The sequence below is a fragment of the Myotis brandtii genome, unplaced genomic scaffold (genome assembly GCF_000412655.1).
Source record: "Myotis brandtii unplaced genomic scaffold, ASM41265v1 scaffold251, whole genome shotgun sequence".
In the NCBI taxonomy this organism is placed as follows: domain Eukaryota; kingdom Metazoa; phylum Chordata; class Mammalia; order Chiroptera; family Vespertilionidae; genus Myotis; species Myotis brandtii.
Window position 1 is genome coordinate 3,212,313 of NW_005359516.1, and position 26,520 is coordinate 3,238,832.

At 36.5% G+C, this 26,520-nt stretch overlaps 1 protein-coding gene across 1 annotated transcript in view; it reads left to right on the forward strand.

Annotated features, from left to right (window-relative positions):
• Positions 1 to 26,520, forward strand: part of NFU1 (NFU1 iron-sulfur cluster scaffold) — a 26,856-nt gene extending 336 nt beyond the window's left edge. The window contains exons 2-9 of the mRNA XM_005867812.2: positions 4 to 34; positions 2,833 to 2,933; positions 7,216 to 7,351; positions 10,835 to 10,901; positions 15,702 to 15,828; positions 20,432 to 20,492; positions 22,693 to 22,867; positions 26,330 to 26,520. Of these exons, the coding sequence (XP_005867874.2) occupies positions 4 to 34; positions 2,833 to 2,933; positions 7,216 to 7,351; positions 10,835 to 10,901; positions 15,702 to 15,828; positions 20,432 to 20,492; positions 22,693 to 22,867; positions 26,330 to 26,374 (743 nt within the window). The 3' untranslated portion in view covers positions 26,375 to 26,520. The remainder of the gene's footprint in view (positions 1 to 3; positions 35 to 2,832; positions 2,934 to 7,215; positions 7,352 to 10,834; positions 10,902 to 15,701; positions 15,829 to 20,431; positions 20,493 to 22,692; positions 22,868 to 26,329) is intronic.

The window sequence follows — 26,520 nt, forward strand, 5'->3', positions numbered from 1 at the left end:
GAGCTGCGGCCCGTGCCGCCGGGTTGCGCAGGCGGTAGGTGACAAATTCTGAGCTCCGGGTAGGGATGCCTCTGGGTTTAGCCAGCAGAGCGGTAACCGCGCTGCCCACTCCCTCGGACGGAGTGGTGAAAGGTGCCTCCGGCCGAGCCTTTGGGCCCGCCCCCGTCGCCGCATTGGGGTTGAGCCCTGAACGCAAGAGCCATTTTTATATTTATTTATTTTTTAATCTTTATTGTTGAAAGTATAATATATGCCCCCCCCATTGACCCCTGCCGCCCCTGAGCTATTTTTAAATCGTGTGGCACCTCTAGCATTTCACCACGTGCATGCCATCCCTTGCCTTTTATTTATGTTTATTTCTTAAGTATGTTTTTATTGACTTCAGAGAGGAAGGGAGAAGGCGAGAGAGGAACATCAATGATGAGAGAGAATCATTGATGGGCTGCCTGTTGCTCTCCCCTCCCCGGGGATGCAGCCCTGCGGGCAGGTGCCCTGCCAGAATGGAGCCTGGACCTCCTGGCTCCTAGGTCCCTGCTCAGCCACTGAGCCACGCCTGCGGCCCTCCTTTGCCTTTTAAACACGAAAAGTCAGAATGTCGTAAAATAATACCTCCTCTCATTTCTTCATTTTCCCCGTGAGGCCCAGAAAGGGGTCGTAACCCGTCTGAGGTCGCACAGCATCCGAGGGTGGCACTCAGAACCCAGACCCCTGCATTCCCCCCATCGCTTACACCCACTGCGGGCCCTTTCCAGTGATAATCTGCCAACATGGGTTAGGTGAGAGGCACGGAGGAGTTAAGTAGGTGCACCCCAATTTCGCTTCTGGAACAAAAGGAGAAAAGAACCTAATGGGATTTGATCTCATTTTAAGAAGTTTTAGAGGTAATGATGCTCTTGAAGCTTAAATGCATTTCTAAAAAAAGAATTAAGTTTGAAGAAGGACTTTTTGTTAGTTACCTATCTCTCTTATATTTGAGTCATTCCTATCTATAATAATAAAAGGGTAATATGCTAATTAGACCAGACATCCTTCCTGACAAAGGGGGGCTGGAGGGAAGACAGCCTGGGTCCCGGGTGCCTGCCGGCGGCCGGAGGAGGGAAGCCGGTGCCGGCAGCCAGGGGGAAGGAAGGCCTACTCTTGCACAAATTTTTGTGCACCAGGACTCTAGTTACATAATAATAGTGGTAGCTAACATTTATTGAACACTAATGACATGGCCTAGTGGCACTGTTTTAAAGCACTTTCCATGGATTATTTGGATCCATCTTTGCCCCAGTCTTTATAAGATAGCTGTGAATATTAAATTCATTTTAGGGATAAAGAACTGAGGCCGTGATGCTAGCTGCTCCAGGGACATAGAAATGAAGACAGTCCTTCCCCTTAATGAGTTTGCAAGTGAAAATAATCAGATGTTTATGCTAAGTGAAATAAGCCCATTTGAGAAAGACAAATATCACATGATTTTACTTATTTGTGGAATCTAATGAACAAAATGAATTGACTAATAAAATAAGACCTGAAGCATGGAGGCATGGAACGGACTGACATACCTTGATGTAGGGTTGGGGGGACTGGAAGAGATAAATCAAAGAACTTATTCCTTATATTCATAGCCCATGGACATCAGCAATAGGGTGGAGAAGATCTGGGGGGGTGAGTAGGGGCCAGGAGGACAGGGTAAAGGGGGGTAAATGGGAGACATGTGGAATACTATCAACAATAAAAAATGTACGTAAAAAGTAATCAGATGTTAAAAACAAAAAGTGATCATATATATGCTTAAAATTCCTCAGTGATTCCTGTGAAATGAAAATTGTAATATTTTACAGTAAACTAGATTTCAAAAACTTGCATCAGATTACTAAAATTTTCACTACTAAAGTCTCCTTTTATTTCTTTTCCAGTAATAATGTTTTTCCTCTTTCTCCTTGTTTTTATTTTATTATTATTTTTAATCCTCACAGGAGGAGTAAGGATATTTTTTCCATTGATTTCTAGAGAGAGTGGAAAGGGAGGGGGGCAGGACAGGAGAGAGAGAAACATCAATGTGACAGGACACATCAATTAGTTGTCTCTCTACTGGGGATTAGACCTGCATCCCAGGTACACCCTTGACCTGAATGGAACCTGTGACCTCTGGTGAGCAGGCTGATGCTCTAACCACGGAGAACACCGGCCAGGTCTCTCCTTGTTTTTAATTTGTCAAAGGCACGCAAAAATAGCCAATGAACACTTCCTCTGTTGTAATGTAATAGCTAAAGTTACAGTACTAATATGCTTCCAGTCAAAGATGTTGGCTTCTTTAGCAGTTTATACTTTCTGCTAGACTTTTTGAAGTATTGAAATACCTTTCAAACCATATAGTATAGGTTATCTCTTTCTAGGGAAATGTGGTAGAAACAGAAAAGAAGGAGGACTTTTCACTGTATTTTCTTTTTCCTTTTAAATTTGGAACCATGTGAGTCTATTATCTCATTTTAAAAAAATTTAAAATAAGGGAAAAAAACAGTTTGTAGTTCTTTGCCTCCTTCACTCATAACTTAATTACGAGTCTGGAACTTGAGGTTATGAATCACCAGTGTAGATATATTTGTTTCTTACAACAGATACTGCACTATCCTGTGTGCACTCTGTTATCAAGGATATAAATTTCTCCTTGAGCTCTTGTTTTTAAATTGTAGCTATTCTTGCCTGAGGAAGTGAAAGTAATGTTGTAGATAGAAAAATGAAAACTTGGCTTTTTTGTTATTTTCATTATAGTGTTTTATGTATGAGAAGTAGAAACAACTTAAAGATTCTTAAAATGTTATTTTTATTTGTTTTTAAATGTAGATTATATGACATGATGAATCCATACACCATTAAGAAACAGCCTCTCCATCAGTTTGTACAAAGACCACTTGTCCCACTATCTACAACCTTACGTAACACAGGTAAAATTTCACCTCTTTCAGAGCAAATTGTATTTCAGAAGCTAATGAAAGTGCTTGGATGAAATTTTGTAGGTCATAAAAGGTGAGAATTTGTAAATTTTATCTTCAGATGCCTATAAAAGAATATAGCTTTTTTCCTACCATAACATCACGCTTTGGTGTAATTATTTGATTACACATATCATTGGTATTACATTTCAAGAATCCTGAGCACAGTGTCCAATAGAGCTATGAAATTTCAGTATCTTGTATAACACATCCTCTGAAACATAGGAGTTGCTTAATAAATGATTTCTGAGATGAAAATACGGTAAAAAGAAGTTACAAATGAATTTGTGTTTTAAAGAATCATTTGTATTTTAAGTTCTTTTTTTTCTGGTCAAAATAAGTGGGTTTTGTTTTTTTTGACAATCTGATTGGTATTATATGCTTTTATTTTCTTTAATATTGGAAATAGGTATGAGGATAGGATTTGAAAATTATTTAAATATGACCACTGTCGTGTCATATTGGGAGGAGCTATTGTGTGGCTATGGAAACTTGGGAGGAAAGGGCGGATATGTGTGTGTAAAATACCTATCTGTATGTGCTTATGGAGCTGTAATAGTGGATTCAGCTCCTGGCCCATCTCCATTTCCTTCACTGCCTTGAACACCTCCTGTGGCCATGCTCTGGAAGGTGACTGACTGGCTAATGGCATGAGCTGGATTAGGTTACAGACCATATCTCCCCTGTGTACTGGAGCAAGACCAGGAGTACCTTGCCTCTCTTCTTGAATCACAGATAATTTAGGTATAAATACTGAGTATCTCAACATATTAAGATACTTTATTGGACTTTAAATTTTTGTGGGACTGAATTATGTGGTCTCCTAGGCTTTCTGAATTGGAGAGCTGCTGATTTTAGTCTTTTATACTGACTTTAAGCACCATTAATGTGTTGTTTTGGAGGAACTTATGCCTACCTATTTACCTATCAGTAACAAGCATAATAGGAACAATTATTTTAGATCAGTCTTTCTATCCTGGTGTAACCCTTATGACACTTTCAGGGGCATCTTTCTGGATGATGGACCTGGGAATCATTTTTTTTTTTTAAATATATTTTATTGATTTTTTACAGAGAGGAAGGGAGAGAGACAGAGAGTTAGAAACATCGATGAGAGAGAAACATCGATCAGCTGCCTCCTGCACATCTCCTACTGGGGATGTGCCAGCAACCCAGGTACATGCCCTTGACCGGAATCGAACCTGGGACCTTTCAGTCTGCAGGCCGTCGCTCTATCCACTGAGCCAAACCGGTTTCGGCTCTGGGAATCATTTTTTAATTGAACCCAATTTAGACCATAATTGGAATGATTGTTAATACCCAGTCAAATCACTTTTTTGAAATAGCTTTGTTCATTGTCAAAAGAAAATTTATATAGTGATGTCATATATTCTTTTCTACCTCAGATTTTGTTCTCAACAAATTTTTTTATACTTATGGTTCTTACCTTCAAGTATTTCTAAACATTTTTCTTCCTGTATATATTGTTTTACATAAATGGATTGAGTAGAATAAAAGCCAGATTTAATTCTTCAAATATTGGAAGAGTGCCTAATGTGTGTGGAGCTTTTGGCTACCAATAAATTATTAAGAAAGGTTGCAAGAAATGATTGGTCAGAACCACAGTTAGAAGAACCTTGTTATCTTTATATTTGCAGGAAGCCCTTTTTTTAATGTTCCATTGAAAAAATTGTTTCCTTGTAACACAGATTTTCAGAGGCATTTATTGGTTAGAGGTATAAATATTTTAAACCAAGCACTTGAACATTGAGGATATCATTCAAAATTTTTCTCTTCTGTAGGACTTGTCTGGTCACCAAGTCACCAACTGATATTTTATAGAACAGTGACTTAAATAAGCAAAATGTATGGAATTTTAGTTTTAATTTCTACTTCACCAAGGAAATGACTCAACATCAGTTAGCTGGAACTGTACGGCAAGGTGCAAAAACAGTTCTTCAGCTGTCAAGTTAGAATCTTGTAAGAAAAGCACTTTCATAACAACCATATGTTTTGCCAGATTTAACCTCTAATTTAAAATAAAACTTGCTTTTTTTATATTTTCCTATCTTTTCTAGGATGTGTGGTATGAGGATTATGACAAGATAGGAAGACTGATTTTATATATATTTTCCTATTATGCTTGGCATTGATAAGTATGGAGTGGCAGTATGCACAATGGTTAAGCAAGTCAGTGCTGGAAAATTGGCAGTTTTATCACTTTAAATAGCTGAATGACATTGAGCTTTAGTTTCCTCATTTTTTTTTTAATATATATTTTATTGATTTTTTACAGAGAGGAAGGGAGAGGGATAGAGAGTTAGAAACATCGATTCAGCTGCCTCCTGCACACTCCCCACTGGGGATGTGCCCACAACCAAGGTACATGCCCTTGACCGGAATCGAACCTGGGACCCTTGAGTCCGCAGGCCGACGCTCTATCCACTGAGCCAAACCGGTTAGGGCAAGTTTCCTCATTTTTAAAATAGGATAAAAACTACTTTGAAAGAATGTGAGGAGTAAGTGATATAATTCATGTGGAATGCTTAGCATCTTGCCTAGCACATGTTTTTGTTTGTTTTGTTTTTTAATTTATTGATTTTAGAAAGAGGGAGGAAAGGGAGAAAGAGACAGAGATAGACATTGATTCATTGTTTGACGTATCCAGGCACTCACTAGTTTTGTATTGAACCCACAACCTTGGTGCATCGGGTGATGTTCCAACCGACCAAGCTACCTGGCCAGGGCCCAGCACATGTTAATAACCTAGTGAATTAACCTATTTCAGTATACTGCTCTAAGATGAGAATTGGTGTTTTTTGGTCAAAAGGTGTGTTTTCATAATAAATAGTAAAGGCCTGTTCAATAGTTTTAAAACTGTTAAAACCCCAGTACTAACTATCTATCCTTTTGTCTTACAAGCTGTTGTTATATTAACAAGGTAGGGAATTAAAGATTTTGTTCTTTATTGCTTTAATGAATTCATTCTCAATCTAATCATGGCCCTAGAAGAAAGAAAAGAACCTATAACGACAATATTTTTGTTGTTGTTGTTGTTAATCTTCACCTGAGGATATTTTTTTCCATTGATTTTTAGAGAGTGTGTAAAGGGAGGGAGGGAGAGAGAGAAAGAGAGAAACATCGATGTGAGAGAGATGCATTGATTGGTTGTCTCCCACACTAACCCTGACTGGGCCTGGGGATCAAACCTGCAACCCACATAGGTGCCCTTGAACAGGAATCGGACCTGTTGGTCCTCGAGCTGATGTTCTAACCACTGCACAATCTGCCAGGGCTGAAAAGATAATTTTTAAGTATTTCAGAAAGTAAGTCACATAGATTCCCACTTACATGATAATTTATAGTGTCACTAATTCTATACCACTTTTTGGGCAGTTACTTAACTCTTTGTAACACGTTACTTATCTGTAAGCCTCAGTTTCTTCATTTGTAAAATGGGAATAATAGTATCTTCTTCATAGGTTGTTAAAGGCTTAATTACATTTAAAGCACTGGACCCACCCTGGCCGGTTTGGCTCATTTGGGCATCGTTCCAGGCACTGAAAGGTTGCTGGTTCAATTCCTGATCAGGGCACATGCCCTGGTAGTGGGTGTGCAGGAGGTAGCCAACTGATGCTTCACTCTCACATTGATGTTTTTCTCTCTCTCCATCTCCTCTTTCTCTCTCTAAAAATCAGTTGTTTTTTTTAAAAAAGCACTCAATTCAGTCCCTGGCATGTAACTACTAAGCACACAATAAATAATAGTTATTATTATAAATTTTTGTCTTTAAAAGGCTGGTAGTACTTTGGAAGAAGAGAATGTAACATTTTACTATATTAATATCACAGTGATGATGATTTATGATTATGATAGCCATTGGTATTAAGTCACCAAATAGAATACATATATGATTCCTGAATTATAATATATATATACCTTTCTACTTAAGTATAGGCTATTACTAGAATCTGTTGAGTAGCAAAACTATCTAAATAATCAAAATTAATACAAAATTCAATGCATTCAATGCAGTTATCCTAAATATTGGTAAATTGCCTTCTTGTCTTTAAAAATTCTTATTTTGTCAGTTTGGACAGTAAAGTCTTATTTTCTTTTTACTGACTTTTCTTACTTCTTTGGGTCTCTGAAAATGAGCATTTCATAGTCCATAAATTGTTAACTACTTTATTTTCCAGATTAACATTATTTCTTCTTTTTTTTTCTCTTTTAGTGAGACACATGTTCATTCAAACACAAGATACCCCAAATCCCAACAGTTTAAAATTTATTCCTGGAAAACCAGTTCTTGAGACAAGGACCATGGATTTCCCCACGCCAGCTACAGCATTTCGCTCCCCTCTGGCTAGGTATATTACTAGTTTTCACTTGCTTTTACCAAGAAACGTAATTAACTGACTTTGGGGTTAAGGCAGCTTTATTTAGCTATTGCATTTTTATGTGCACTGCATTTTTTTCAGAGATTACTTCCTTTTCAGATAAGGGGTAAAAAACTAAGAATTGATATTAGGAAAGTCTTCTCCTGAAAAGTGATGTATTGAGAGATCTGTATCAAACTATATAATAAAAGCCTAATATGCTAAGTGTCCGGTCATCTGGACCAATCAAAGTGTAATATGCTAATGATATGCTAAAGCCGCTTAACCGCTCGCTATGACATGCATTGACCACCAGGGGGCAGATGCTCTGACTGGTAGGTTAGCTTGCTGCTGGGGTCCGGCCGATTGGGACTGAGCGAGATGGGCTGGACATGCCCTGGAGCCCTCCCGTGTCCCTCCCCAGCCCCGATTGTGCACCGCTGGGGTCCCTCAGCCTGGCCTGCACCCTCTTGCAATCTGGGCTGAGGGACCTCTTCCCCCCACCCCCCACCCCCGCCCCCAATGCACAAATTTCGTGCACTGGGCCTCTAGTGACGATATAAAAATTTATATCTTTACTTAAGAAAAATAATCCATCAAATTGATAATATGGTTAATTTTCATTCTAAATCTTTATTTTTTAAAATGTATTTTATTGATTTCAGAGAGGAAGGGAGAGGGAGAAAGAGATAGAAACATCAATGATGAGAGAGAATCATTGATCGGCTGACTTCTGCATGCCCCCTACTGGGGATCGAGCCTGCAACCTAGGCATGAGACCTGACTGGGAATGGAACTGTGATCTCCTGGTTCATAGGTTGAAGCTCAACCAACTGAGCCACATGGACCAGGGCTCCATTCTAAATCTTTAAAACTGTTTTTAATAAGGAATGAAAGCTTACTTGTTTAATTCTTAAGGATAGCTGAATTTCTAGATGTCTCAAATGGAGTCATTTATAAAATATTCCACTCACAACTATAAATTATAATAGTTATCAGATATGGGATGATTTAAAAACAAAACAAAACTATTCAGTTAAGTCCTGGCTGGCGTGGCTCACTAGGTTGGAGCGTCGTCCCGTGCACCATTAGGTGGTGGCTTTGATTTCCCAGGAGGCATATACCCAGGTTGTAGGTTCAATCCCCAGGAGACAACACATCAATGTTTCTCTTTTTTCTCCCTTCCTCTCCTTAAATCAATTAAAAAACCAAACTACTCAGTTGAGACAGTTTTTAAATTCACTAAGTAGAGACAAGTTAAGTATATATCAGACGATAAAGCATAAACAATAAAATCATTGGAATGTAACTGTTTTTAGCTAATAGCTAAAGAAATTATTTATAATAAGAGTCAGTATCAATTGACATTTTTAGTAAGCTGTGCCTGATACTGATTACCGAGGATACTTGGAAAATATCACTTAAATAATTTTCTCCATATATACCCTTTTTTAAAATCTCATATAGGGGGGTCAGAAATATGCTTATCTCAAGAATGGTTTTTAAAATCTCTAATTAATAAAAATACATATTTCCTTGACCTAAATATGCTGCTTGTCAGAATATACCTTAGAGCATTTGTTTTTTATAATTTTTGATACAAGCCACAATAAGAAATGTTTTATGTTATGACTCAATACACACACTACATACACATGTATACATATACGGGTATCCATATATATGTGAACATAGACACACACAAATATATATGTATATATATACACATATATGTGTGTGTTTGTATGAAACAAGTGTTTGATGGGACATTTTCACCCTTTCAATGTGTGATGCATTCTTATATTTTGTTTCTTCTTCTTTTTATTCTGTTCTATTTTATTAGATAAAATTTTGGTCACTACATAATTGATTTCACAACCTGCTGGTGGGCTTGAAAAATACTCTCTAGAGCAGCGGTTCTCAACCTGTGGGTCGCGACCCCTTTGGGGGTCGAACGACCCTTTCACAGGGGTCGCCTAAGACCATCGGAAAACACATATATAATTACATATTGTTTTTTTGATTAATCACTATGCTTTAATTGTGTTCAATTTGTAACAATGAAAATACATCCTGCATTGCAGATATTTACATTATCATTCATAACAGTAGCAAATTTACAGTTATGAAGTAGCAACGAAAATAATTTTATGGTTGGGGGTCACCACAACATGAGGAACTGTATTAAAGGGTCGTGGCATTAGGAAGGTTGAGAACCACTGCTCTAGAGAATACCCGCATATGTACACAAGGTGTGTGCAAGGAGGTTCATTGTAGCCTTATTGGTGGGGGAATAAGTTAGAAACAACCAAAATATTCATCAGTAGAAAGAGTTAGATAAACATTGTTCATCCATAGTCTTCACATATTAAAAAGGATGAGAGGGACCCATATTTACCATCACAGAATGACCTCTAAGACATATTGTTAAGTGAAGAAAGCAAGTTTCAGGACAGTAAGTGCAATATGATTATTATATGTCTAAAAACAAAAAAACAAAACATATGCCTCACAAAGGCTTGCACATAAATCTATATAGTAGCATTATTTATAATAACCTCATCCCCAAAAATCTGAAATGTCCATCAACTGTGGAATGACTAAACAGATTGTAAATGCCCATATACTAGTAATGTAATACTACTCGACAATAAAGTAGATCAGTGATGGCAAACCTATGACACATGTGTCAGAGGTGACACGCGAACTCATTTTTTTGGTTGATTTTTCTTTGTTAAATGGCATTTAAATATATAAAATAAATATCAAAAATATAAGTCTTTGTTTTACTATGGTTGCAAATATCAAAAAATTTCTGTATGTGACACGGCACCAGAGTTAAGTTAGGGTTTTTCAAAATGCTGACACGCCGAGCTCAAAAGGTTCGCCATCACTGAAGTAGAATGAACTATTGATACAAAAAAACAAGGATGACTCTCAAAAGCATTATGATAAGTGAAAGAAGCCAGACTCAAAGACTGTATGGTTTCATTAATATGAAACTCTAGCAAAGACAAAGCAGTAGTGGCATAAAGATCAATAGTTACCAGGGTGACAGATGTGCTAACTAACCTTATTGTGGTAATCATTTCACAGTATATATGTATATCAAGTCATCACGTTGTGCACCTTCAACTTACACAATGTTTTATGTCAGTTATATTTCAGTGAAGCTGGAAACATTTTTTAAAGCAAAAGTAAAAGTTATTTCCATAAAACAAAAGTTAATAGAACATGGAGGTAAAGCAAGAGGGCTGAATGCAAAGGGAAATGAGGGATCTTTTGCAGTAATAAAAATATTTTATATTTTTATTGTGGGATTGCTTGATTGTAGGGGAAGATGATAAAACAAGATTGGCCATGACTTGAAACTGATGATGGGTACATGGAAGTTCTTTTATTTTTCTCTGTACTTTTGTTTATGTGTAAACTTTTCATAATTAAACATTTTATTATCTCTTATTTTTTTCACAGGCAATTATTTAGGATTGAAGGAGTAAAAAGTGTCTTCTTTGGACCAGATTTCATCACTGTCACAAAGGTAAACATAGGGGGATATAAAATAAGATGTGAAGCACTTTTAGTTTTCCTGAGTCAAATGCTCTCCAGAATTTCCATTCTTAATGTATTTTATACATACGGTTACCTAAAAAAATCTCAAGTTAAGTTTACTTCTCACATTTCTTAAGTTAATTATTTAATATAATTTCCAGATCCCTCATTTTTTAAAAGGGAAAAATTTGAGCTTCAAGATTGTATAGGTAGCCTACAGTAGGGCCAAGACTTAACCTTGGCAAGCCTAGAATTTAGGCTTCCAAGTATTATTTTTACTAATTTTTAATGTAAATTGATAGAGTAAAAAGAGAAGGAAATAATCACACAAAATATATATTTGACCAACAGAATGATTGAATATATATATCTCCTTTCAAAGTGGGTACTTACATCATGGCATCTGACCCATTCTACTGTCCTGCAATAACCCTTCAGAGTTTCATACATAAAAGCAGTGGACTCTAAGTTCTTACGTTACCGATTGCAACAGCTAACATGGCATCTGCTAGAAAAGGCTGTTTCATATTTAAGTCTACTAGGTTAATGAGAAATGAACTATTTAAATTTGAACTATGTATCCTTTTAAATCAATTGACATGTATACACCAAATTTAATCATTTGTATAATTTCCATCAAAATAAAAAGTATTCTTTCAACTCCTCTTAAGCAATTTTAAAGGATTACTCTGAGTTCTTCATGTACCAAAAAGTGGATATATTGGGTTAGTCCACTAACATGTTACATCTAGTCCAGTATTCTTTGTAGCTGTTTCTCAAAAAGTCCTTTCTTGACCATACTTGTGAAAGTGTCACTTCTCCCAGGAGCTCATTGCCCTGTTCATTTTCTTTTTCTTAAAAAAAAAAAAAAAAATATATATATATATATTTGATTTTAGAGAGGAAGGGAAAGGCAGAGAAAGATATATACATCAATGATGAGAGAGAATCATTGATTGGCTGCCTCCTGCACAACCCCTACTGGGGAACAAGCCCGCAACCCGGGTATGTGCCCTGACCAGGAATCCAACCGTGACCTCCTGATTCATAGGTCCCCGTGAAATCATTGAGCCACACCAGCTGGGCCCTTGTTGATTTTCTTCATTGCGCTTATCTTAATCATATTTTTTTTTTTATTCCCTGTCTTTCCTGCACTAGAATATAAACTCTGTAAAAATAAAAATTGTCCATCTTGTAAAGACCCCTAGAACAACAACAACAACAAAAACAAACAAAAAGAAAAAAAGATCACCTAGAACAATGCCTGGCATATAGTGCACTCAAATACATTTTTCTAGAAGGAAACAGTGTCTAAATTGAATTTTCAGCCTTCAAGTGGCTTCCCACAAATGTAGGATCATAGTGAGCAAATCTGTGTTAACTACTCTCTAGTCTTTTCAGTTTAGAGACACTGGCCTATCCTTGTTATTCAGTTTTCTTTCTTTGACATTTTTTGAGGGAGAAAAAAGGACCAACATTTATTTAATATCTCTAACATGTAGGCTATGGCATGAATGCTTTACATATATTATCTGGTTTAATTCTTGCAACTAGTCTTTATTTTACAAGCAGGAAATTATGTATTTATTTTAAGCCACTTTTATTTAGTTCTTTAACATATAGTCTATGCTATATAAGATTTTTTTAGATAAAAACATGTGATTATATCTTACAGGGTTTTTGTTCTTGATTTGATTTTGGTAAGTCATCTTTCATTTCCCTTCCCCTTCATAATTTAGTTACCCTTTTTGAAATTTCTTCAGCTCCACTAGTTTTTCTTAATGACATGACAGCTAATAAATAATATTCCAAATGAGGGCACACATTGATATTTAATAGGTAGAATAGCAGACTGCATTTGTTTTCTTTCAGTTAACCTTTCTCATTATGGACTATTCCATTTACCTGACATCTTTAGTGATTTCCTGTTTCCCTTTTGATCTGTAATTAATAATTCTGAGGCTTCTTTATGCATCATTTATCATTTTTTTCTAAATGTGTAAGTGTATTTTCAGCTTATATGCTGCCTTTTTGTCTCATTCAACTTCAGGAAATTTTTCTTTTTGTTACCAAGATTTCCTTACTCAGTAGAACCCAATGTTTACTGAAGATCTGAGGTAGCCCTTTGGTCCATCTTCCAAATAATTTTTTAGAACATTACCTCTAACTAGTTCCCATTCCCAATCACTAAAGCATGTCACTAGTTTTGCTTTTGTATCCATAGCAGTGCCCATTTATCTCCGCTCTGTGTACTGCCTTTAAATTGGTTCTTAATCTATTAAAATATCATTCTTATGCATGTAGCCCCAATTTTTTGTAGTCTTTAAGCATAGACCCTAGCCAAGTTTCCTGAGAGTCTGAGTAGACTTCATCTAATAGTTTTTCCTTCTAGAAAAACTATTTCCTTTTCTTTTTAATATTTATGGATAATAAAGACCATTATAAACTGATGAACAAAAATAGATACAGAGGCAGAGCAGCATCGAACAGACTGTCAAACTACAGCGGGAAGGCCGGGGAGGATTGAGGGATAACAGATCAACCGAAGGACTTGTATGCATGCATATAAGCATAACCAATGGACACAAGACACTGGCTGGTAGGGGAGGCTGGGGGAAGGTCAAGGGGGAAAAGAAAGGAGACATATGGAGGCCCGGGGAATGTCAAGGGGGGAGGGAAGAAGGATACATATGTAATACTCTTTGTAATACTTTAAGCAATAAAAAAAATTAATAAAATGTAAAAGAAAATAAATAAATAATTATTTTTAAATCCTCACCTGAGGAGGTGTGTGTGTGTGTGTGTGTGTGTGTGTGTGTGTGTGTGTGTATTTTTTAATTGATTTAGAGAGAGAGAGGAACATCAATGTGTGAGAGAAACATTGATTGGTTGCCTCCTATACACACCCCGACTGGAGATTGAACCTGAAACCTAGATATGTGCCTTGACCGGGAATTGAATCCACAACCATTTTGGTGTACGGGATGACATTCAACCAATTGAGCTACCTGGTCAGACTGAAGAGCTCTCCTTTAAAAAACTAAAACAGTAGCCTAGCCAGCAAGGCTCAGTGGTTGAGCGTTGACCTATGAACCAGGAGGTCATGGTTTAATTCCCAGTCAGGGCACATGCCTGGGTTGTGGGCTTAATCCCCAGTAGGGGGCATGCAGGAGGCAGCCAATCAATGATTCTTTCTCATCATTGATGTTTCTCTCTCTCCCTCTCCCTTCTTCTCTGAAATCAATAAAAATATTAAAAAACAAACAAACATAAAACAATATATCCTGCCTTTCTCTTTTTAGACATTAGTACTATTTAGGTGTTTAAGAATTATACCTTTTTTTTTTTAATGGAATCAACTAGTCGGTCAGATTTGGGGGTGAAATAGTTATTGATTCTTTCTTGAGGATACTGGTCTTTTTTTGTATATTTTTTTTATTTTTTTACAGAGAGGAAGGGAAAGGGATAGAGAGTTAGAAATATTGATGAGAGAGAAACATCGATCAGCTGCCTCCTGCACACTCCCTACTGGGGATGTGCCCACAACCAAGGTACATGCCCTTGACCGGAATCGAACCTGGGACCCTTGAGTCTGCAGGCTGATGCTCTATCCACTGAGCCGAACCGGTTAGGGCGAGGATACTGGTCTTGTTGACAGTTCACAAGTCTTCTAGCCCAGTAGCCATGGATAAGACATGTTAGAAGTTTTGGTTCTACAGTTGTGTCATTGGATTTTGTCAATACTCTTAAGTAATATATGTAAATTGAATTTTTTAATAGTTGTCAGATATCTTATGTATTTGATTATTGATTTTTTTTTTAGAGCGAGAGGGAAAGAGAAATACATTGTGTTGTTCCACTTATTTATGCATTCATTAGTTGATTTTTTTTTTAATTCAGCCCTTTAAAAAATCTTAAAATTTTTAAAAATATTTATTGATTGATTTTTAGAGAGAGAGAGGAAGGGGGAGAGAGACAGACAGACAGGCAGTGATTTTTTCCACTTGTTTATGCATTCATTGGATGATTCTTATATCTGCCCTGACTGGGGATTGAACCTGCAACCTTGACATATTGGGACAACACTCTAACTAACTGAGCTACCTGGCCAGGACCATTGGTTAATTCTTTTATTTTTTTGTTAATCATCACCTGAGGATATTTTTTCCATTTTTAGAGACAGTGGAAGGGAGATTGGGAGGGAGGGGGAGAGAAACATTGATGTGAGAGAGACACATTGATTGGTTGCCTCCCGCACACACCCCTACTGGGGCTGGGGATGGAACCTGCAACCCAGGTACGTGCCTTTGACTGGGAATTGAACTCGAGAGCCTTCAGTGTGCGGGCTGATGCTTTAACCACTGAACAACACTGTCCAGCACCAGCCAGGGCCTCTTTATCCTCATTAACATAGAGAGTCCTTATTCAGTATTTTAACTGTGTTTACTTCTTGAAAAAATATTTTTTTTATCATTTTGATATCCCCTATATAGGGTATGATATACATACAGCACACTTAGTACAAGTTTGATGAATGAATGAATGAGAAATATTCTAGGATTGTATCTTCTGAAAGTCATTATAAGCCATATTCTTTAAGAACTGGACCTGACATGTATTCTCCAGAAATGAGTACTGTTGCATAGTACAGGATATATATATATATATATATATACACACACACACACACACACACATATAAAAGATGCTTAAAAGATACGAAGTCTTGTTTTATATTTGTCTATGCCCTTGGGTAGAAATTTTAGCATTTTTCTTCAAATATTTACAGGAAAGTGAAGAGTTAGACTGGAATTTACTGAAACCAGATATTTATGCAACAATCATGGATTTCTTTGCATCTGGCTTACCCTTAGTCACTGAGGAAACATCTTCTGGAGAAGCAGGTGATATGTTGGGTAATTAATATTTATCTTTTTTTTAAAAAAAAGCTTTTCTACATTCTTCTCATTTGCTTTGATTTCAGAAATCATGGATGTACAGATTTTTATCATTGTACTATATTTAGCTCTGGAACCAATTCCGAGGAAATAAAACTTCATATATACTAGTTTTGCCCATTGTTTTTGAAAATCTGTAAATAAATTGAATCTGTTATACAAAAGTACATTTTTCAATTATAAAAATTGTCAAACATACAGAAAATAGTATAAAGCTTACCAATTTGCCTCCTCTCAGATTTAACAAATGTTAATTTTTGGCTATAATTGCTTTAAATCCATATTTTAATAAAATATTAAAGACACAGCCAAAGCCCTACAACCCCCATCCCTTTTCCCTTTCTGCTTCCAGAGATGTATGTAAACTCTGTTTGTTTTAAAATTTTTTTCCCCAAATATATTTTATTGATTTAAGAGGGGAAGGGAGAAAGAAGGAAACATCAATGATGAGAGAGAATCATCGATTGGCTGCCTCCTGCACACCCCCTACTGGGGATCGAGCCCCCAACCCGGCATTTGCTCTTGACTAGAGTCAAACCTGGGACCTTTGAGTCTGCAGGCCGACACTCTATCCACAGAGCCAAACCAGGTAGGGCTAAACTCAGTTTGTTTTAAAACATTTATTACAAATACAAGTCTCTGCAGGGAATATATAACATTGGTTTTTGTTTTTCAATTTTAAATAACTTGTACTATATGCAACTTTCCTCTTTTTCACTGAGTATAACATTTTGAAATACATCCATTTTGAAAAAAACGTAGTTCTATTTAGTTTAAGTGCTGGATAATCATTATATGAATAAACTACAGTTAATTATTTTGTTTCTTATGTTTAAGTGAATTATTTGTGCAATTTCTATTACAAATATTGCAGTGGGCATCTTTGTACTGTCTCTTTGTGCATATGTGGAGAGTTTCTGTAGCATATATTCCTTTTTTTTCCATTGATTTCAGATAGAGTGGAAGAGGAAGAGAGGGAGGAGAGAGAGAGACAGAGACAGAGAGAGACATCGATTGGTTGTCTCCCGCATGTGTCCCAACCAGTGCAGGTGGCGAGCAAACCTGCAACCCAGGTACATGCCCTTGATCAGGAATGGAACCCACAACTCTTTGGTGTGGGGGCAATGCTCTAACCACGGAGCACACTAGCCAGAGCATAGCATATATTCCTAGAAGTAGAATTGCTGTATTATAAATTGTTATAATGTACATACAAATCAGCAGTGTATAAGAATTTACTTTCTTATATCTTTATTATCACTTAGTGTCTTACATTTTTTTAACCAGTATTTAAGTGTAAAATGGTGCCTTGTTTTAATTTCATTTCCTTGGTATTATGATACTGAGCCTGAAGGTTTCCATACGTTTGCTGGTCATTATTTTCCTTCTCACTATATTTCCTGTTCATAATCTTTGCCTATTTTTTAAAAATTGAATTACATGTTTTTTTGTATCAATTTTACCAGGTTTTTAAGAACTATTCTGAGTGTCAGTTTTTTGTTAGTTTTTTTCTAGCAGATATCATCTCCATAACCACGCCTTATCTTTTCTCTGTGTTTAGAATAGCTTTTGTCATTCAGAGATTTTTAAAGAAAATATGGAATGTTTCATGAATCTGTGTGTTGTCTTTGCACATGGGCCATGCTAATCTTCTCTTTATCAATCCAATTTTAGTTTTTGTGTTGCCAAAGCAAACACAGTTTTTCTTTTTTAAAATATATTTTTATTGATTTCAGAGAGGAAAGAAGAGGGAGAAAGAGATAGAAACATCAGTGATGATAGAGAATCATTGGTTGGCTGCCTCCTGCATGCCCCACACTGGGGATCGAGCCCACAACCCAGGCATGTGCCCTGATCGGGAATCGAACCATGACCTCTTGGTTCATAAGTTGACACTCAAATACTGAGCCACGCTGGCCTAGTGGCAGTTTTTCTTTTTAATGTAGTCACATACATTCACCTTTTCCTTTATGTGTTTGTGCTTTTTGTATTTTGTTGTAAATAAGTTATTTTGTGTAAAGGACTTAGAAGAGGAATTGCACATGGAGCTCAAGTATTATATTTGTTGTTGATGAAGATTTTCCTTTCTCCAGTATCATAAAGATATTGTTATGTGTGTATGTGTATATACACACAAACATTTGCATAATGCCTTTAGATGGTACAGTTACATTTTCTAGGTATATACCCTAAATGAGTCTTATACATGTACACAAGACAGCATGTGGAAGCATGTTCTTTGAAATATTTAAAAAATATATCAGCAGTGCCCAGCCAGTGTGGCTCAGAGGTTGAGCATTGATCCAGGAACCAAGAGGTCACTGGTTAGATTCCAGGTCAGGGCACATGCCAGGTTTTGGGCCCGATCCACAGTAGGGGGCGTGCAGGAGGCAGCTAATCAATGATTCTGTCTATATCCCTTTCCCTTCCTCTCTCTCTCTATCTCTCTAATCAATAAAAACATATTTAAAAAACATATGTAGGTAAAAGAAATGAACCAGATTGGAAGATATCAATATAAAAAGATATAAAAGGAAATATTAAGTGATAAAGGAAAAGTGGAGAGTATATTTATTTACACACACATATGCCATTTATGCATGAAACAGTTATTTGTGTTTGTTTTTTTAAAATATATTTTCATTGATTTCAGATAGGAAGGGAGAAGGAGGGAGAGAAACCCAATGATGAAAGAGAAACATTGATCGGCTGCCTCCGCCATGTCTCCTACTGGGGATCGAGCCCAAAACCTGGGCATGTGCCCTGACCTGGAATCTCACTGGTGACCTCTTGGTTCCTGGGTCAATGACCACTGAGCCACACCAGCCAGGCCAGTTATTTGTGTTTTTGATGGGTATATACATAAAGTTGATATGATATTTTGAGAGCCATTTGATTATGTCTACCAAATTTTAAAAATATATAAACCTGTTGACCCAAATATCCTATCACTAGTAATTTATTTTACAAATATACTTAAAAAAGTAAACTGATAAATACTTTACACAAGCATGCATGCTGCAGGATTGTTAGAAATAGCAGTGAACTAGAAACAACTGAAATAAGAAACTAAAGAAACAAATTAATACAAAAATTTTTATGTACTTATTTTTAAAATTGAGAAATCTGTACATGATGATATGGCACATGATGTACCTTTAAGATATATTAAATAGAGAAAGTCAAGGTATAGAACAATGTGTATTGTGGAATCTCATCTGTGTAAATATACACATGGAAATGTAAACATATATTAGAAGGGTGTTCACTAAACTCATGATAGTGGTTGCCTATGGAAGTGACAGTGGGGAACAGAACTTAGGTTTGCTGATGTAAGAGAATTTTAGTTTTATTACTTTTTATTTTTTTTAAAAAGATTCAAAGTTAATATAATCTAATATTGATAGTTGTTGCCCATGTTGTTGCTAGAACTCTAGTGTTTGTTATAGTATAATTTGAATTGTCTACATTTTTAGTTTTCCTGACGGTAAATAAATTTCTCAAAAATATTTAAAACCAATAAAAAGGCATTGGTGAAAATCAGTATATAACCTTACAAAGTAAAAGAAAAACAAAAATGAAACAAAATTTAAAAACAACTTTTTGCTTAGACTTGGAGAACATTTTGGAAATTAGCACAAGGCTTATATCTATATTTAGTATGATCCTCATTTTGAAAACCACAAAATTAAGAAATTGAAAATGTAACTTAACTGAGAAAGTAGGTGTGCCTTTTTGTCTCAAAGTTTCCATCAGTATCCAAACAACCTCTTTTTTTCTTTCACTTTTCAATCCTTGAGAATGAGGAAAGTTTACAAATGTATTGATCAAAAAATTGAAACCCTACTCTCATTAGTAGGTTAAGTTATTTTGGCATACTCACCTTTATTGCCAGATATTGAATTGATCAGTACTCCTTAATTTTTCTTCAGAGAATTGAAGGAATGATCTTTTCATTTCCCTCAAATCACTTTATCACCGTACCAAGCTACATGTCCTGTGCTTTTATTTTTTTAACTAGAGACCCAGTGCATGAAATTCGTGCACTGGGAGGGAGGGGTCCCTCAGCCCGGCCTGCGCCCTCTCATAGTCTGGGAGCCCTTGTGGGATGTCCAACTGCCGGCTTAGGCCCGCTTCCCACGGTCCTAAGCTGGCCCTCTTGCAGTCTGGGACCCCTTGCTCCTTAACGCCCGTCTGCTCACTGCTCCTTTCTGCTTGGCTTGCTGCTCCTTAGCGCTGCCGCGGAGGCAGGAGAGGCTCCCGCCACCGCCACTGCGCTCGCCAGCCATGAGCCCGGCTTCTGGGTGAGCAGTGCTTCCCCTGTGGGAGCGCATTGACCATCAGAGGGCAGCTCCTGCGTTAAACGTCTGCACCCTGGTGGTCAGTGTGCATCATAGCAACCAGTCGTTCTGGTCATTCCACCATAACGGTCGCTTAGGCTTTTATTATATAGATGAAATATTAAAATTACTAGGTTAAAATTATCCTATTTTAATAGTACTTGTATTTGCCTGATATGAAATGTCTACTGTTAATATGTTTTATTTGTAATTGTTTCTAGGATCTGAAGAAGATGATGAAGTTGTGGCAATGATTAAAGAATTATTAGATACAAGAATACGGTATGTGCTTATCTTTCTACTTGAGATCATATATACTGCAGAGTCAATTTTCATTATAGCAATTTACGTTTGGTTGTCTGTGAGATTATATTAGAGTTTTAAAAGAAGTATAAGTTAATGTAAACCACAGAAGGTTACCATGATAGTTGTCTATATTCACTCCAAATTTTAAAACTATCTAAACATAATCAGTAAAGTACTTTATCTTTCACAGTTACCATTTAGGTTTATATTGTTATAATACCAAATTTCTGAGAAAAAAAATTAGTTAAGAGTGTTTGGGAAGATTGTGAGGAGAGGATTACTTGTATTTTAGGCTATTATCCATAAAGAATAAAATTAAATAAGTAGAGAACTTCCTGCTCTGATTTTTTGCTTGTAGCAGACCAATGGCCCTGGTGTTAAGTCCCCGAAAAGCTAGGTAAAATACAATTTTAAAAAAATTGTGTGTGAAGACATTAAATAGCTAACAAAGCAAACAAGATCTGGTAGGGAAGAAAGCACATTGAGGCTTCCCTCTGGGCATTTGCTGATTCTTGGTGTGAGGCTAGAGCAGCCGTGGGCAAACTACAGCCCGCGGGCCGGATCCGGCCTGTTTGAAATGAATAAAACTAAAAAAAAAAAAAGACCGTACCCTTTTATGTAATGATGTTTACTTTGAATTTATATTAGTTCACACAAACACTCCATCCATGCTTTTGTTCCGGCCCTCCAGTCCAGTTTAAGAACCCATTGTGGCCCTCGAGTCAAAAAGTTTGCCCACCCCTGGGCTAGAGTATGAGAAGCTGGCTTGGGGCAGCTGCTAAGAATCAGAAAAACCATATAGCTTTTAGCAAATTTGTTGAAATGGGAAGACAACAATTAAAATTCTGGATCAATAAAGCTTTGACTTAAAGGGCCAAGATCCTAGAGAGAAGTTAAGAAAAAGTAAGCCCAACACTCAGAGGTTCTCTCCACATGGCACATGCTTATTCTTAGCTGTGTAAGAGAAGAGTCTAAGAGGTCAAACAAAAAGCAGTTGGAACACTAAACAAAGTTTTGACAGTTGTACGGTTCTGGGAGTAACAGAAATTGGAGTTTAGGACCAGTCAAGGAGGGTTGGGGCCTCAAGAAACATCCAGACTCTTAGTTGGGTTTCCTATAGGACTGTACCCTTGAAATGGGGGCAAACCAGAGGTAGACCATGGTCAAGAAAGAAATCACAAAGGAAATTTAAAATAGAATATTTGCATCACTTTTGAGTTTTTTCAAAAATAGTTTTTTTGACAGGACACAAGAAAAATCAAGGAAAAAAACATTAATTAGACTACAGTAGAATTATGACTCTTTTCATCAAAAGATGCCATTTACAGTGAAAAGCAAAGCACAGAGTAGAAGGTATTTATAATACATATATGACAGACTATATTTTAAAACTCTTACAATTTGTTAAGAAAACAAATATTCAGAGACTGAAGCAGTCTCTTTATGAAAGCACTGGAGCAGCTACTCAAAAACTATAGTAGCCAAATGGCCACTAGACACGAGAAAGTGCTCAACCTCATTAGTCATTGTGAATATTCAAATTAAAGCCACAATGAACTATCACTGCACATCCACAAGAATGGTTAAAATAATTAAGATTGACAACACCAATTGCTATTGAGGATGTAGAGCAACAGGAACTCTCTTATACTACTTGTGGGAATATAAGTTTATATAACTCTGGAAAACTATTTAGCATTTTCTGCTAAATCTGAACATATGCATATCCTTTTGTTTTTAAATCCTCACCCAAGGATATGTTTATTTATTTGAGAAAATTAATTGAATTGATTGTATGTGATTTCTACATTTTTCTTATTAATGTTATATTTCAATGAAAAGTTTACCTGAAAAAGAAAGCTAGCATGTGTCAAATTCTCTGTATTCACCCAAAAGAAATTGAGTATATCTTAGGTAATTACTATAATTATTAGGAAATTTGAAATTTTAAATGCTGAAAAAATGAATAAGCAAGACTAAATATAAAAAGTAGAGCATATATTTATATGAATGAAAGTGACAAAATTAAAATTATAAATGAGACTAGCCTCATTTATTTTCTATTGTAAAAGTAACTCTGAATTTACCAATACAAAATCTAAGCTCTTAGTTATATTAAATTTATTTGATCAAAATTTCTATTCTCTTAAATATCACAAATATACTGTGACCACAGGCCAACTGTGCAGGAAGATGGAGGAGATGTAATATATAAGGGCTTTGAAGATGGTATCGTACAGCTGAAACTCCAAGGTTCTTGTACCAGCTGCCCTAGTTCAATCATTACTCTGAAAAATGGAATTCAGAACATGCTGCAGTTTTATATTCCAGAAGTAGAAGGCGTAGAACAGGTATGCCAATATTATGCAATGGTTTTAATATTAAAATATCAAATAGATTTAAAATAAACATTTGAGAAGAAAAGCAATTCATGACCTGACATTTTCTTCAAGGGCTGGATCTTAGTGTTACAATTTTTATCAGACTTTATGACTCTTTAATTTAGAATTAACTTTAGTGTTATGAATACCTACTGTGTGCCAGGCATTTTTACAAATATTACTTCATTTAATCTCCTAATAGTATGGTATATTAATTGAGCCATTTCTATTTTGTTCATAGGAAATTGAGACTCAGGGCATACTGCTGCTTTGGTTGTGAAAAAATTAGAAGTGGATTCAAAACATCATAGTGTTTTGTAGATGAGATTTAGAAGTCTTTAGAGCAGTGGTTCTCAACCTGTGGGTCGCGACCCCTTTGGCGGTTGAACGACCCTTTCACAGGGGTCGCCTAAGACCATCCTGCATATCAGATATTTACCTTATGCTTCATAACAGTAGCAACATAACAGTTATGAAGTAGCAACGAAAATAATTTTATGGTTGCGTCACAACATGAGGAACTGTATTTAAAGGGCCAGAAGGTTGAGAACCACTGCTTTAGAGGAACAGCTCCAGTACATCATATTTATCCACTACTTGTTCTTACATTTATCCACTTCTTGTTCTTAAATGTGCAGGCAAGAAGCTCATCAAGAGATCATAGTACTTTGTTTTACAGTAAAACAGAGCATTTATTGAGTAGAATTATAGAGCTTTATCTATAGCCTATTGTCAGCATTTTTCTGCCCCAAGATACTTAAGGAATATAGCACAACATCTTCTAAGCAGTAATAGTCACCCTCACTGCAGTGATTCTCAACCAGGAGACATGGCCTTATGGAGAGAGATTATCAAGAAGGGAAAGAGTATGTGGAAGTTAGAAATTTGGACAACCTTTCTCGGAGAGGTGACCTTGGTTAAAACACATAGCGCCAAGAAGGTGAGCAAACATATTAAGAACAGTATGCCAGGAGAGACCAAGATGGCGGCATAGGTAAACACCGGAGACTGCTGCCGCAAACAACCACTTCAAAAATACAACTAAAAGACGGAACGGACATCACCCAGAACCACAGGAAGGCTGGCTGAGGAGAGACTCTTCAACTAGAAGGAAAAATAACAGCACACCGAGGCTCAGAGGAGGCGCAGTGTGGAAAAAACTCAGGTGCGGAGGTGCGCGCGCAAAGCGGGCTGGTGGCTGAGAGCGCGGTTGTCGTTTTCGGTCAGGGGGGAGTCTCAGACTCTGAGCTCCAGATACGGGCGAATCGCTGGGGACTCGGACCCAAACGGGAGAAGCGGGAGTGTCTGGCATCAGTTGGAAGGCAGCTTTCCCTCCGAGGTTTGCAGAAAACTCTTCAGGTAATTCTGTGCCTTTAAGGAGAAGACATCTCCTTTTAGTGCCTTTGGGAAATCACTCATGTCTGGGTAGTATTAAAATATGTCCTTTTGTGGGGATTGCCGGTTGTGGGGGAGTTCACGTGGGGGGTGGGGGGGTAGAGGCAGGTATAGGGGGAAAATGATGATGAAAGGAGACTTGACTTGAGGAGGATGAACACACAATACATTGTACAAGATGATGTGTTGTGGAATTGTGCATCTGAAATATAATTTTGTTAACCAGTGACACCCCAATAAATTCAATAAAAAGGAGAAAAGTAAAAAATATTGAAGCTAAGAAAAAAATTGTCCTTTTGGTACAACACATGCCATCTCCTCTTTGAACTCCTCTTTTAAGTCCTCAGCTTAAAATTAAGCTCTACTTTGGTCCAAAGCCGCTTTCTGTGTCTGTTTCACTTTATGTCTGTGGGTAAGTTCCTTGAGAGCTTACCCACATACATATCTCAGTCTTTGTATTCCTCTGCAACACTTAGCCTTGTGTGTTGTTCATGTTCTTACACATAGTTTGTATTAAATATTTGGAAATGGTATTCCAAAATTAGGAATATTCTGCCTAAAATAGGAGTTGATTGATAAAATTTTTTGGATTGGGTGTTGCTGAGATTGGATATAAAATATCAATTCCTTGGAAGTAAATGTCCATTTTTACTTAACACAAAAGAGAAACCATTAGATAATTGTTTTTCCATTGATTGTCTCAGATCAGAACCAGATTTGTCTAGATTTAAAAACAAACAAACATTTTGTTCCATTTTCTGCCATATGCCTTTTCTTTTTTTTGGCCATATCCCTTTTAAAAAATTACATTAGCTGACACTGTGGATTGACAAAGGAACATTTTTGTTTACTTGTCCAGGGTGGGGTGATGAATTGGCTGTCAGACTGTAAACTTGAATTGGCATTCAATTGTAGTAGGTGTGGTGAAGAGAAAAAAAGTTCTTCGGTTTATATAACTCTCTTCCTTACCAAAGGAGTTGTTCTTTATTATTTGAGTAATATATTAACTCATGAAAAGACATTAATTTTATTTTTTTCTTCAAGTATTCATTAGTTTTATTAACTTATTAGAAATGAAAGTCTTAACATTTTTTTAAGGTTTGAAATGAATTTTTATCTGAGTAAGATAAAATAGTTGCCAATATATTTTGTTTACTTACTTTTTTGGGGGATTCATTTTTCTTTTAAAAATTTTTTTATTGATTGATTTTTAGAGAGGGAGAGGAAGGAAGAGATAGAGAGAAACATCAATTTATTGTTCCACTTATTTTTTTAATATATATTTTTTATTGATTTCAAAGAGGAAGGGAGTGAGATAGAAACATTAATGAAGAGAGAGAATCATTGATTGGCTGCCTCCTGCAAGCCCCCACTGCGGGGGATTGAGCCCACAACCCAGGCATGTGCCCTTAGCCGGAATTGAACCTGGGACCCTTTAGTCCGAAGGCTGATGCTTTATCCACTGAGCCAAACCTGTGAAAGCTTCCACTTATTTATGCGTTCATTGGTTGATTCTTGCATGTGCCCTGATGGGGGATCGAACTGGAAACCTTGGCATATCTGGGCGACACTAACCAATTGAGCTATCTGGCCAGGGCTCAGGATTCATTTTTCTAATGTATATTTTTACAGTTTGGTATAGAACCCCAGAATATATTTAAATAAATAAGATGCTGTTCTGTTAAGGAGGGGGGTAATCAATTACATTAGTCTTATGACTAGGAAATACCAATTAATCTTTATAGTCTTCTCTGACCAGCTGAGACTCTGCTATTGCCTCTTTTGGGACAAGGAAAAGAGAACAGTGCTTTTAATTAATTTGCTAATATTCAGTTTGCTTCTATGTTGTTAGGATACCAGGTTACGATGCAAACCTTGTGCTTTGGGGCTATTGATAGATTTATTTTTATTGATTTGCATTATTATAGAATAGAGTATTTCAGGTAATGTTAAAAACAATAAAATAGCAATTTCTAATTATTTTCTTAATTCTTAAATTCTCTTTGTTTTCTTTCTTTTTTCTTTTTTTGGTTCTAGGTTATGGAAGATGAATCAAATGAAAAAGAAACAAATTCACCTTAAAATATTTTGAGTTTTCTTTGGGCCCAGCAATCGGACTTATTGATACTATATACCTTGCTTTTATTATTAACTGCCAAGGAACTGCAGATTAATAAAATATGCCCTTTCTTCAGAGAATGATATATAAATAGTGCATGTTTACTTGA